Genomic DNA, 14,614 nt, shown 5'->3' with positions numbered 1-14,614 from the left:
AGAAGCACCGAGATATTAGTGCTTCTAAAAGGATTCTAGCTCAATTCCCAAATAATATCCAAAAATCATAAATTTATTAACGTCCAGTTGTTTTATATTTCAGTTCAGTTTAGCATATCATATTTCTCTCAAAATATTTTTTGTTATTAACAAATGGGCCTAAGTTGTAGAATTATTACAAGTCATAAAAAATTATAGAGGTATTTTTCTGGAGTTTAATTTTGTTAGTGAACGATTAGAAACAATCATTATTTCTGTAAAAGTATTATTTTACACTTTTAAATATACTCGTCTATTATTATCAATTTTTTTATTTATTCTTAAGTTAGCGGAAAAAAATATTTTATCCGTTTGCCCCTTCAAATATACTTTCAATCTCTATCAACTTTTCTTATTTGACATTATTTGACATTCAGTTAGGGATAAAATAAATATTTTCATTATAGGTAAAAGTTTAATTCAGATTTAACTTGAGAGAACTTAATAAACACTAACAGTGAATGTATTTTTCAATAATAAAAATATATACAAGAAATATATTTGAAACAGAAAAAATAACTGCCATTTGTCTTCACCTTGTTGACACCCCTAATTTTGCTTCATTAAATAATAACTGTCATTCGTTACTTTCAAATAAAAAAAATTAATATCATAAATTTGATTTATTTCTCCAAAACAAATTTGCTATAAATATCATAACACATTTTTGTTTACTAGGCATAATTCCTTAATAGTGTGTTAATTTCACGAAAGGCTGAGATGAGTGGAATAATTTCCAATTATAAATGCATATTTTTATTATTTGATTTACTATAATTTCATCTTAAATTGAAACTCTAACTCTAAAAAAAATAACTTCGACGAATCTAAAACTGAAATCAATTAAAAAAAATATATAATAAAATATTAACGATTGAGAACTTCATATGCTATTTATTTTTCACTAAATAGATAGTAGAACTAAAAAAAAAAAAACTTTTAATTTCACTTAAATTTTAATGCATCAAAAATCTATTTACATGTCAACTTCAATTTGGATAAAACAAACAGGCTTAAGACAAAACTAAACCGTGATATGGGACCCACACGGGCCAAACCTTTTTACGTGGGGTCCACATGTCAGCCACTCCACGCTGTGCGAGCCTGGGAAATCAACATATAAACACTCATTAACGCCCAATCCTTTTCTCTAATCCAAGAGCTCCGACCAATGGGCCACCACCATTAATCTAATCCCGCATCTCTAACCCACAATTTAGAAAGACTGAGAGAGACGTGGGGGGGACGAGATGTTGTCGAGGGCGAGAGCGTGGTCGTCGTCCTCTTCCTCCTCATCCGATACGACGCCCCTCCTCCACCGCCTCCGCTCCCCCTCCGCCGCCGTGGAGATGGCCTCCGCCGCCGCCGCCGCATCCTCCGCCACCGCCGCCGTCGCCCGCGTCGTCTTCCTCGGCGTCGACGTCGGCACCGGGAGCGCCCGCGCAGGCTCGTTCTCCTCCCCCCCCACTTCTCCCTCCCCTTGATCTCCCCTAGCGTTAGATGATTCCATTTGTAGCTCGAATCCATCGCCTCGACTCGCTTGCGTGTGATTGATCTTAGTTTACGTGGAGCTGTTTACTGTTCTAGTGAGCTCGTGAGATTTTTTATGTAGTTCGATGAATCCGTTCTTGTTGGCGATATAGTTGATCAAATGATTGGTGTGGATTTTGGGATGAGTTTCTTTGGATTGGAGCTCACTGTGTTTCGTGAACAATTGGGCTATTTTAAGGTCGCCGTGAAGTGTAATACGGTGTTTAAGATGTGTTAATCTTAGTTCACGAGTAGTTGTTCAGTGTTCTTATGAGTCCGTGAGATTTCTGATATAATTGAAGTGGAATTTATTGTGTTTTGGGATCAATTGGAGTTATTTTAGGTTGCCTCAAAGCGTGATATGATATTCTATCTGTATGATGTGAGATCTTAGGATTATCTATATGAGTCTGAATATAAAGCATTTATTCACTACCCTTGATTGATATAATAAGAGTAATTGGTGCAGGGCTCTTCGACGAGAAAGGTAGGCTGTTAGGCTCGGCAAGCAGCCCCATACAGATATGGAAGGAGAAAGATTGCATTGAGGTTGCATAATCATGGTTTATCAATGCTTATTTCATATAACTTGTATACACTAAAGTATGTTAACCTGCTTCCTAACTTGTGGTTATTGTAACCAGCAATCGTCAACAGATATCTGGCATGCGATTTGTGCAGCTGTGAAAGCTGCGTGCTCCTTGGCAAATGTTGCTGCTCAGGAAGTAGTCGGTCTTGGATTTGCAGCTACTTGCTCCCTTGGTTTGTAAAATTGTTCTTTTCAGCTTCCTGAAATAGAAAACTTAGGTTCTGTTTGAATCTGGCTGGAGGTTTTAACGAAGTGCGGTTTGAGGAGAGTTATTCAAGGAATCATTAACAGCTTCTTCACTAAAACCCCACAAGAAGCTTCCAAGCTGCAGCTACAAGCAGAAACCTCAAAACAGAGCTGCTTCAATTGGGTCTGAACAGCTTATTTTGGCTTCTAGCCTCACCCAGAGCCTCTGGACATTTTGATTGCCAAGTTTTCAGCTTCTGCTTCTTAAGTAGAAAAGGCTATTTCACAGGCTCGGTGAAATAGGCAGTTAAAGTAATTTTCCAGTGTCTAAATGACATGTCAAGAGTGTAAATTTTTTAAAGAAATTATTGTATTGTTTGCAGTTGCAGTCGATTCAGATGGATCTCCAGTCTCAGTTTCATGGAGCAGTGATGCGAGAAGAAACATTATTGTGTGGATGGACCACAGGGCTGTTGAGCAGGCTGAGCGCATCAACTCTCGTAATTCACCAGTACTGCAGTATTGTGGCGGGGGTGTTTCCCCTGAAATGCAAGCGCCTAAGGTATCAGATGTATTCGTAGAGAGTATCTACAGAAAAACAAAGAATAAGATAGTATTTACATCTCGATGTTTCTTGCTGTTTTCATATCATTTGTTGTAAGTGCAATACTGGGAACCACCCGCCTTTTTGAGCCATCAAGGTCTTGTTGTTTGTTGTTGATATTATCGTAGCTCAGGAACTTAATTACCTTACTCTGTAGCTGCTAAGTGTTAGATTTGCTATGGTTGATATAATCTGTCACCAATGTACCATTTATCTTTGTGAAATCTACACAAGGAATGTTGCGGAAGTATTGCAAAAGCAAACAGTTGTTTTGTCAGATCTTTTGTTTACCAGCCATCTGAACTGTGAAAAATTTTGTAGGCTATGCTGATAGATATGAAAATTGCCTGGTATTGATGTTTATACACACACATTGTACAATATGAATCCCTGAATAAATTCGTAGATAAGATTTCCAAGGCGTATTTTCTTTTGCATGTTGTGTAATGTTCACAGCATGACAGCTTAAACTTTCCATTTGACAGCATACTATTTTAAACATGTTCAGCTCCTATGGGTAAAAGAGAACCTGCGCGAGTCTTGGTCAATGGTGTTCAGGTGGATGGATTTAAGTGACTGGTTAGCATACAGGTGTTCTATTGGTAGCTTTCCACCTGATTTTTGCTTGTTTAATTTACCGAAAATTCAACCGCTATTTTTGTTTCTTTTTCATTTTTTTATTGTGGTCCTGTTGGTTGTAATGTTCTCTGTGAACTTGTCTAGAGCAACAGGAGATGATACACGGAGCTTATGTACAACTGTTTGCAAATGGACTTACCTTGGGCATGCGCATATGGAACTAGCTAGAGAGACAGATTCTCGTGATATGGAAGCGTGTGGATGGGATGATGTTTTTTGGGAAGAAATAGGCCTGGAAGACCTTGTGGAAGGAAATCATGCAAAAATTGGTATATTGCTTACTGGCGCTTTAACTTTTGAGAATAAGTAGTTTTTGGGAGAAGGATCAGTTTCTGCTCTCTTCGCTGTTATGTTTATGGTTGAGCAGTGTAAGATAAATTTATGAGCATATCATAGGTTCTCTTCACTGGTCAACCCCTTTGAATTTCTCTATGTTCATACTTCAACGAGAAATCTACTAAAGCTCTTTGCTGATCAAAAGAATGATTATCAGAAATCATATCATGGGAAGTAGCTTTTATTTGGGATAGGTCTTTATCATTTCATCATAAATATAGAATATCTGAAAGGCGAGATTGTTCTCCTTGTCTCTTAAAATTTCCTTTTTTGGTTTGATATCTATGCGCTGATGACTTGTCATGTAATTCAAACAGGACGAAGTGTTGCTTTTCCCGGTCATCCTTTGGGTTCTGGTTTGACACATGCTGCAGCACAGGCAAGTGATGTTGGAAAACTGTATACTTCACCTACCTATATATTGGCTAGCTGTGTATGGCTTCTATATATTATATTATATCTTTTGCATTAGTGCTCGACTTCTCGCTTTTGACATTACTAATTTCAGGAACTTGGTCTTTTTCCTGGGACTCCTGTTGGGACTTCACTTATAGATGCTCACGCTGGTGGTATTGGAGTCATGCAAAGTGTTTCTGAATCAGAGTCTAAAGCTGATGGTCGGTTTATTAACCAATAATATAAATTGGCCAATAATAAACTTATTATTTCTGATTGTTTTGTAGCAGTATATTTTCTTATTAAAAAAACTCGTTCTGTCTCAGTGGCCGATGAGGATGCAATATGCCATCGAATGGTCTTAGTTTGCGGAACATCTACTTGTCACATGGCTATCTCAAAGGACAAGTTGTTTATCCCTGGTGTTTGGGGACCGTTCTGGTCTGGTACAGCTTTGGGCTCTGAATGAACCACCATTTATGCTCGATATGATCTTTATGAAAAGATAAAATTAAGGGAAAACTTCAAAAACCCCCCTTGTGGTTTCACATTTTTTCATTTTAGTACCCTGTGGTTTAAAGTGTATCAAATTAGTACCCTGTGGTTTCGCACTTTCTCACTTTAGTACCCTGTGGTTTAAAGTGTATCAAGTTAGTACTCTGTGATTTTATTTTTGTATCAAGTTAGTACCCTATGGTTTTATTTTTGTATTAAGTTAGTACCCTGTGGTTTTATTTTTCTCTTAATGAAATATTAAACCACAGGGTACTAAAGTGAGAAATTGTGAAACCACATGGTACTAACTTGATACACTTTAAACCACATGATACTAAAGTGAGAAAGTGCGAAACCACAGGGTACTAACTTGATACACTTTAAACCACAGGGTACTAAAGTGAGAAAGAGTGAAACCACAAGGGGGGTATTTGAAGTTTTCCCTAAAATTAAATATTAGTTGTATTTGCTGAAATTTAAATCTAGAATATTTAATTCAACATGTGGTTTTCTTGTTAACATATGTTCTTCTTTCTGCGGCTCTGGCTAAGAAAGACTACTTATTGTTAAAATATAATTCAGCAATGGTACCTGAGTACTGGCTCACAGAAGGTGGCCAAAGTGCAACTGGTGCTCTTGTGGAATACATAGTTGAGAATCATGTAGCTGCTCCTCTTCTTGCCAACCGTGCTGCTTCTCAAAGTAAGTCTTGTGTTTGAATAAGGTGTAATACTGTACAGTCATGAACATTTTCAAATTGATTCATTAAAGGATAGCTATTGCTTCAGTCCATCTTGTGAATTAATCTCTGAAAATTTCAGGTATATCCATATATGAGTTGTTGAACAAAATATTGGTGTCAATGTCGCATGAACAAAATGCCCCTTTTCTTTCTGCCTTGACTGAAGATATGCATGTTCTCCCTGATTTTCATGGAAACAGGTACAAAAATTCTAATGCAGTACCTAAATTCTGTGGTCTGTAAATTTGGGTTACTAGAATTCGGCTGCATTTTGTCAGAAAGGTCTTTGCTATCCGTCAAATGTTGCATTTCTCATCTCATTTTACTAGTAACGATATGGTTAGTTAGTTTTTTCCCTTTTTAAAAGGCTGCAAATTAACTATGTAAGATAAAGATCGGATGCTAAGATTCCATTTTCTTTATAAATGGGTAAAGGCAGAGCTTTGGGTAAATAAAAAAATATGAATGATTGGCTAGTTGGATCAGATTAAAGTAGGTCCACTTCGACTTGATAGTGGCAAAAGAATTAACTTAAACCGACTTAACGCGCTGATCTACCCCTCTCACAGTCCGAATTGATTCTTATCTATTCATCTAGTATACCATTTGTTTTTATTTTAAACGCTATGGCCAGGTCACCAATTGCTGATCCAAAATCCAAAGGAATGATCTGCGGTTTGACACTTGATACAAGTGAGAAGCACCTAGCACTTCTATACCTTGCAACAATTCAGGGCATTGCATATGGCACTCGTCACATTGTAGAGCACTGCAATTCTCTTGGGCACAAGGTACTCTTCTGTTGCTACTGGTTATATCATTTTCTGATGTTTTTTGCACACTTTCATTTTTCATTTCATTATAATGTTTGAAGGGCTAATTACAATTTGTTTTAAAGGAAAAAAAGAGAGTTAACAAATTCATTGCCAGGTTTGACCCATATTCCAATTTTCTCCTTGAGCCTCAATTGTATGGATTAATCCCTGAGCTTTGATCTAATTTTAATTATAATTAGTTCAGAAAGTTTCTTGTTTAACAATTTAGTCCCTGAGATTTGACAGCAATTGCAATTTCGTGAAACTATGAGAATGAAATCGAAATGAGGATCAATCTCAGGGACTAGATTGTAATTGGCCCATCTTTGAAGAATAGTAATGCAAATATCGACCTAAAGAAGTTTCCTAAAAACCCTCTCACTAGAGGTGAAGAGATGAAATCTTTCTCTCCACCCTAAAGGCATCAACAGAAGAGGGGTTGTTGTGGAGTGAAAGTTCGTATTTTTCTTCAACCACATATAAATTTATTAGCCTATCTTAAGGTGCAAATAAACTGTAAGCCATAAGCTGATATTATACAGAGATAAGCATATACTATATGTAAGTGAACAATAAATTTGTGGTGGTAGTTCTGCAACTTATGAATTGAAAAGATCTAATCTGCTTCCCCTTCAGATTGATACACTTCTTGCATGTGGTGGGCTTGCGAAGAACTCGCTTTATATTCAAGAACATGCAGATATTGTTGGCAAGTCTCTCTCTCTCTCCTCTCTCTCTCTCTCTCTCTCTCTCTCAATGAAAAGAATAACTTGACATGTGATATGCAGGATGTCCAATCATTCTACCAAGAGAAAACGAATCTGTGCTCTTAGGCGCTGCAATTTTGGGTGCTGTTGCTGCGAAGAAGTATTCAGGCCTTCAAGACGCCATGAAAGCACTGAATGCAGCAGGGCAGGTATGTAATCATATTAAAATCATTCTTCCTTTTCTATTAATTCTATTAGTTCATCTAAAAAACTTCGTAACATGTTTTTGAAAATTTAATGCTTGATGATAATGTTGGCAGATTGTCCACCCATCCAAGGACCCTAAAGTGAAAAAATACCACCATGCGAAATATAAAATTTTTAGGTCTCTCTACGAGCAGCAGCTTTCTCATCGCTCGATCATGACGCAAGCGTTGCAGTAGACTCGCATGTTTACTCCAAGGCCCTTTTACTGTGAGCTTATTTCCTGGCTTTTGAACAGGTAACTAATTGCTGTATTTCTTATAACTAAATTTTGGCATTACCTCAAAGATGTGAACTAATGCGCTGTTAATTTCTTCACTCCCGCTTTATTATCCACACATTTTTACTGGAACTGGGAGTGCATAGGCATTAGTAAATCTACGGTTTACTCAGCCAAGTTGGAGCTCTTTTTCAAATTATTATTTAGATAGAGCTATTTAAAAAAGCACTGAAATTTCTATACTAAAATCTCGTAATTACTTCATGTTACAGCAGAAGCAGATAGAGTTTTAATTTTGGGTGAAATTTCAAATACCACTCCTGTAGTTTCGCACTTTCTCACTTTAATACCCTATGATTTAAAGTGAATTAATTTAGTAACCTGTAGTTTCATTTTTATCTTTTTGTTAGTTTCTCCGTTAACATTTCGTTAAATTATATATAAAAACTTAAGATACTCCATCTAGGTTTATCGAATATTTACTTTAGTATCTTTTAGTTTTAATTTTGTCAATGATTTAAGGAAAAAAAAAATTAGTAAAGAAAATAATAAAAAGTGAAAAGTGAAATCACGGGGTATTAAATTGATACACTTTAGATTATAGGGTACTAAAATAGAAAAGTGTGAAACTACATGGGTGGTATTTGAAGTTTTTTCTCTAATTTTTGAAGTGTGAGGTTTCTTGAATATTAATTCTTTGATTTAACTGTCTCAGCTCGGCCTGAGAATTTATTAACCATGAAGGGCTTGACCCAAACCTGGTTGCTTTTTGGACCGGGCTTGGGCTCATATTTGCAATATTTTACCGGGCTGAGTTGGGGATGTGCTACCTCTAATCCAGCCCAAAATTAGGCATGGGTCAGAACTTGTAGCCCTTGGATGTAAGCATCTTATTTTGTATATTCGTTTGATTTGCTTAATAAGTATATACTATTCCATAGATGAGGAGTGTAATCATATGTCTAGAAGGGATACCATTTTCGGCCTTCTTGTCAATACCAAAATCTTGTGAGGATCAAAAATCAAATTCTTAACTTTTAATCTCTCTCTCTCTCTCTATATATATATATATAGAGTCTGGCTGGGATACTATCGATAGCGCCAAGCGTTTGGCATTATCAAAGTTTTTCACCGTTAGATTTAACCCTTTGACTATTTTTACTCGTTAGCTTATAGTATTAAATCACTAACTCGCTCAACCCTGGGAGGCCCACATTATCATAATCGTACATTTTTTTTATCCAAGGATCGAAAATCTAATAGTACAAGTAGTTTGGTGCTATTGATAGTATTCCAGACTATATGTATATATATATTCTGTATAAATTATTATTAGATATCTTATTTCGACATTCAAATCAGACCATAAAGTGTGCTCAAGTCGAGAATGAACTTAGATAGTGATAAATTGATCTCAGCCAGTTAAACAGTTTGTAAAATGCGCGAATCATCCTCATCTCGGGTGAATTAGTATATGCCTGTGGGCTTAATAGTCCCCATATGATGGGTCTTGTAGAATCTGTTACCACAAAAGCGGAGAAAATCTAATTCGTTGGAGTCAAATATACTAAAAGAGAACCGATAAAGGCATGGGGAAAAAAAAAATAAAGCACATAAATAATTTACTACTAGTCTATGTCCATAGAAAAAAAAAAGAAAAAAAAAAAGACAAAGAAAACAGAGCGGATACTTTTATTATAATCAAGGTGAAAACCACAAATGATTCTCGCAGAAACCCTAGCGCCTAATAAAAGTGCACTCCAAGATTCTCTCTCATCCACCGTACTAATATTCGTAGAACAAATTTTATGTAGCTAAATTTGGATAAGATTAGAAATAATCTCAATAAAAAATTAAACAAAATTTTAATTTAATTTGCTGAGTTAACCAAAACAGTATAAGTTTACGCAGACCTTTTTTAACCTAAGAATTCGATTCACATGGAATAGGAGTCTTGTCTAGTGTGTGTGAAAGAAAGAAAAAGAAAGAAAGATGTCACTAATCTGCCAAGAGATTTTTTTTTTCTTTTTTCTATTTTTTTTTTTTTTTTTTTTTTTTTTTTTTAAGAGAAATAGGTAGCATGCTATCCGCTTCGTTTATTTTCTTTAGAAATAAACTTAGCTAGAAATGTGAATCAACTAGGATTCGAATTGGGATCTCAGATATCAACCAGCAAGCCTTTTTGCCACTTGCGCTATGGATGGTCGGTGCTAAGGGAAAATTTTGGCAATGAGAAAAATGAAATATTAGCCATGAGAAAAATGATTTACTTAGCCATGAGGAAAATGAAATATTAGCCATGAGAAAAATGATTTACTTAGCCATGAGGAAAATGATTTATTAGCTTTTAATATTTCAACTACTAGGTTGGAGCGCTATGATGGAATATATATAAGACTATAAGATGGGTAAAAAGGCTTATTCTGTGGAATTTTTGTGATGGATATTACGGCTAAATTTTGTTTTCTCTGGTATAGTAATTCTAAACTGCGGCTGCAATAAGGTCTTAATTAACCCACCACCTTTTGATTTTTTTTTCCCCTATTGACTACTTATTCTTTATTTTAAGGGAAAACTTCAAATACCTCTCTTGTCGTTTCACTTTTTCTCACTTTAGTATCCTGTGGTTTAAAATGTATCAAGTTAGTACCTTGTGGTTTTGCACTTTTTCACTTTAGTACCTTGTGGTTTAAAGTGTATCAAGTTAGTACCATGTGGTTTCGCACTTTCTCATTTTAGTATCCTGTTGTTTAAAAAATTATAAGGTATTAACTTGATACAAAAATAAAACCACATGGTATTAACTTGGTACATTTTAAACCACAGGGTACTAAAGTGAGAAAGTACGAAACCACATGGTGCTAACTTAATACACTTTAAACCATAGAGTATTAAAATAAAAAAATATGAAACCATAGAGAGGGGTTTTTGAAGTTTTCTCTTATTTTAATGAGAAAAATTTCTTGGCGTTGCCTACCTCTCTTTATTTAGAGCGATGTTATCTGTACATTTTATGGGCAAGATTGTATAATTTATATCCCACTTATCTAAGAGCTATTATTTTTTTTACTAGTCTTATCAATTTTTTTCTTAAAAATACTAAAAATTCAAAAGTGTTTTGTGAACGGTAAAATTTACACGGATACATAGGTATACATGTAGCATATTTTTTTTATTATTTAAGCTCTATTATTATATGCTTCTTTGGTTAATTTTATATGTGCCGCTATAAAAATATTAAATAGTCATATCTCTAGAAAATTTGGATGATTATATTTGTACCTCTGAAAATTCTAACATATTTATATTTATGTCTCTGGTTTGTTGTTGTTAGTCTGTTGTCAATTTTTTAATCGTTAGCAAGTGAAATGATAAGAATGTCATTGCAAATTCGTCCTTTCGAAACAAAACTAACGGCTAGGAATATGCAAATATACTCCCTCGCAAAAAATTTCAATAGTCATTTTTTTTTTTTTATTAAAGCCAATTAAGGATAAATATAAATATATTAGAACTTTTAGAAAAATAAATTTGATTACTTAAATTTTACATAAATATAGTTGCAACTTGATACTTTTATAGGAATACACCCCTACATAAAAGAGGGATAAAAAATATTTTACTTTTTGACTAACTATTATTATTAAGTAATATGATTCTATTTACCAATTGTCAACTAAAGATTGTGCAAAATTTTCTTTTGTCCTAACCAAATAAGTTGATAAAATGGGCAAATATGTGACAGGCACTACCCAGTACCCAGAGGACAATGCATATATTTATTATTTATTATTATTATTTTGTGGTTTTTTTTGACTAGACATGATACATTTTACCATTTTCATAACGGCATGACCGCATGAGTTGAATTTGAGACCTATGTTTATTTTTTACTTTCGGGGTCTAAAACTATGTGATCGTATGATCGAACTATGGTACCTTTTTAAAATTCAAATTTGTTTTTATTTACTAGACTTTTTATATTTGGCATTCACATCATACTAAATCAAAGTTCAAAAAGAAGTTAGCTTCACAAAAGAGAATTGGTTATTCCTTTCTCCAAGGAGGATTATCTACTTTTTTTTTTTTCACTCTGATAAAATTTATTATACTTTGGAATACGAAAAACTACTGCTTGAACCATTCCTCCTTTGTTGCTTTGTAAAACTGCGTTAATTTAAATGCAATAAAATAGATTTACTGAATCTGTCAACTATTTTCTCTATTCCTGACCGAGTTTGATCAGACTCAATGAATCTGATCTATTCCTATTAAAAGCTGATTCCTCGATATCCCGTTCCAAATGCAACGAAAACTAAACAACTCTAACACCAAATTATGCAATTAATAAGTTGGAGTGGAACAAAAGCATGCATCATCTCACTCTAAAAAAATAATAGCAATAATAATTAAGCAATGAGGGTCATGATTATAAAGTAGCTTTTCTAGGAGACAAAGCAATGGAGTGGCTTATCTTAAGGGAAAGCAACATTTAACCTTATGTTTAAGCTAATGGAAGGTTCCCTCTTGTTGTTTCTCTTGGCTCTTTTCTTGTGCAGGGATTCCCCAACTTATTGTTACTGTTTATAATTATTATTATTTATTATATTTATTATTGGTGGAGGGGGTTGTTAAATTTTTTTTTTTTTTTGCCATTACTTTTATCTAATGGGAAAGTTCCAAAGCCTCGTAAATGCGGAAGAACGAGGAAGTTTGGTGTCAAGAGAAAAAGAAAAAATTTTTTTATTGGGGAGAGCTAATAATAAGGATTTGGGTTTTCTGTTTTTAATGTTGATGGGGCATACAATAATACATATATATATATATAGAGAATTATGCTACTATACTATCAATAGTACCAAGCCGTTGGTACTATTGAGTTTTTGGCCGTTGGATGANATATATATAATGTTCGGCTATTTTATTATTAATAGTATTAAGTAGTTACTGTTATCAAGTTTTCTGCCATTAGATCTATATATTTGATCATTTTCATCCCTTAGATCATATTATTCAACCAATCATCCACTCAACTCTAGAGACCACTACCATCTTAACTGTACATTCTTTTATTTACGGGCTGAAAATCTAATAGTATCAATAACTTAGTGCTATTAAATATATATATATATATATATATAGTACGATTGGGATGCTTCTAATAGCACCAAGCACTTAGTGCTACCAAGTTTTCCAACTTTAGATTTACCCTTTTGACTATTTTTTATTTGTTAGGTCATACTATACAACTAACTACCCAATCAACCCTAGGAGACTATTATCATTCTAACCGCACATCTCTTTATCCAAAAGCCGAAAACCTAGTAACACCAATGATTTAGTGCTATTAGAAGCATTCCAACATATATATTGAATTAGACTCCTATACTTTTAATAGCACTAAATCATTGGTCTTACTTTTTAATAGCACTAATAGCACTAAATCATTGGTGCTATTAGAAGCATTCCAACATATATATAGAATTAGACTCTTATACTTTTAGTAGCACTAAGTCATTGGTGCTTATAGATTTTCGGCCTTTGGATGAAGGGATTTGTAGTTAGGATGATAGTGGTCCCCTAGGGTTGGGTGGGTGGTTGATTGAATAGTATGATCTAACGGATGAAAATGGCCAATGGGATAGATTGAACGATAGAAAATTTACAAGTACTAAGCGCTTGGTGATTTTAAAAGCATCATATTTCTTATTTCTTACTATACTCGAATAAGAATCTGTTTATTTATTTATTTGTTTTGGATATCAGAGGTCCAACTTGCAACTTCCAAAAAGGTCGTAGAGGTCGGCATTTATTTTTGGACCGAAGTGGCGAAATCATCGGAATTCTTACTCACAAATTATATGAAGATTGGTCTTTTGACTTTTGGTAGAACAAGGGCAAAGTCGAATTTATGAAATTCATAAGTTTCCCGCTCTCAGATTTTTTTTTGTTTCTAAACAGGACTTAAAAGTCGTTTGTTGTTTGTTTTTAAAGCAGTAGTAGCTAATCTTAGTGAGTCATGTAAGAATGTAAAATGTTTAATCAAGAATAGTTTTATAATTTTATATTAAATAATGTTATATTATTTGTACTGACCGTCCATAGAGCAAGTGGCAAAGGACTTGGTGGTTGGTACCCGAGACCCAAGTTTGAATCTTAGTTGATTCATATTTTTAGCTAAGTTTATTTCTAAATGAAATAAACGAAGCAGAAGCAGGTAGCGTGCTACCTATCTCTCTCAAAAAAAAAAAAAAGTTATATTATTTGTATACCTGTTTTTATGCAAAGTGGATGCTTTAAATTGAATGTACTAATTTTTTCCTCTTATTTTATAAGCTTAAGCTTCTACCTTATGCTCAAATCAATTCCCATTTTTTGTAAAAATAAAAGTAGAAAAGCACTTTATGCTCTTAATTATAGCTCAAAGAGCATGATAAAAATATGTGTGGACAATAAGTTTTGCTAAGTAACACAAATGCCTCTTCACTCCCCATTGAGGCACCAAGTATCTCATCAAATCCAATTAAAGTGCTTGATCTTATTATTGGCTACCATGCCTAATTTTTTTGAACTTTTGGTGGGGAGGAAAAAAAAAAAAAAAAAAGGTTAGTGGAGTATCTTTATCTATAAGATTTTGAGGACAAAAGTATTGAATAAACCATGGTTTTATTAGATCCTGTTCTCCTTTTTGGTAGATGATTTGATTTATTTTCTAGAATATGTGAGTTTGGAGTGTTACTTTGATGAGCATTTGTCTTTTCTATGTTACCATCAAATGTGAGTGCGGAAACATTTTCAAATGCTTCAACAACCACTGGTTATTAATATGCTTTGTTACATGCGATACACTATTTAGAAGGTCAGGTGTTGAAAATTCTGCATGTGTATATAAATAAAAAAAAAAATTCAAGGCTTCAAAATAGATGTGATCCTCAGTTCAAAATGTGTAGTACAATAGCCTTTATCTAGGGCCACTCTTTATTGTAGTTTGTAGTTGCCTCGAACAAAAATATTAGGTTTCTTTTATAGTGTGAAGATCATGGAACTTGATT

General features: G+C 34.1%; 1 protein-coding gene across 4 annotated transcripts; it reads left to right on the top strand.

Annotated features, from left to right (window-relative positions):
- On the top strand, positions 1,273-13,653 carry LOC109724997 (FGGY carbohydrate kinase domain-containing protein). 4 transcript variants are annotated; one of them, XR_002220163.1, is made up of 16 exons: positions 1,277-1,485; positions 2,039-2,118; positions 2,214-2,331; positions 2,728-2,906; positions 3,457-3,539; positions 3,672-3,856; positions 4,241-4,302; positions 4,432-4,540; positions 4,646-4,765; positions 5,397-5,516; positions 5,636-5,756; positions 6,191-6,347; positions 7,008-7,080; positions 7,160-7,287; positions 7,399-7,580; positions 13,329-13,653. XR_002220163.1 is itself a non-coding variant. In XM_020254031.1 (15 exons), exons 1-15 carry the CDS (start codon positions 1,290-1,292, stop codon positions 7,519-7,521), a joined length of 1,815 nt encoding a protein of 604 aa, XP_020109620.1. In that variant the 5' UTR covers positions 1,273-1,289; the 3' UTR covers positions 7,522-7,694. The 4 variants fall into 4 exon arrangements, 2 of the variants coding, with proteins under 2 accessions (XP_020109620.1, XP_020109619.1); XR_002220164.1 differs by lacking the exon at positions 13,329-13,653 and adding an exon at positions 8,278-8,558; XM_020254031.1 differs by lacking the exons at positions 5,636-5,756; positions 13,329-13,653 and adding an exon at positions 5,757-5,838 and having other exon boundaries at positions 1,273-1,485; positions 7,399-7,694.

The sequence above is a fragment of the Ananas comosus genome, linkage group 19 (genome assembly GCF_001540865.1).
Source record: "Ananas comosus cultivar F153 linkage group 19, ASM154086v1, whole genome shotgun sequence".
In the NCBI taxonomy this organism is placed as follows: domain Eukaryota; kingdom Viridiplantae; phylum Streptophyta; class Magnoliopsida; order Poales; family Bromeliaceae; genus Ananas; species Ananas comosus.
The sequence above is the reverse complement of the archived record's forward strand: the minus strand, read 5'-3'. Positions and strand labels throughout refer to the sequence as shown.

Excerpts from the sequence above, each read along its gene's own strand:
- LOC109724997 (XM_020254030.1), top strand. The coding sequence starts at position 1,290 with ATGTTGTCGAGGGCGAGAGCGTGGTCGTCGTCCTCTTCCTCCTCATCC. Across the intron at positions 4,541-4,645 it reads ATCAGAGTCTAAAGCTGATG|TGGCCGATGAGGATGCAATA; the intron begins GTCGGTTTATTA and ends GTTCTGTCTCAG. Across the intron at positions 4,766-5,396 it reads TTGGGGACCGTTCTGGTCTG|CAATGGTACCTGAGTACTGG; the intron begins GTACAGCTTTGG and ends AATATAATTCAG.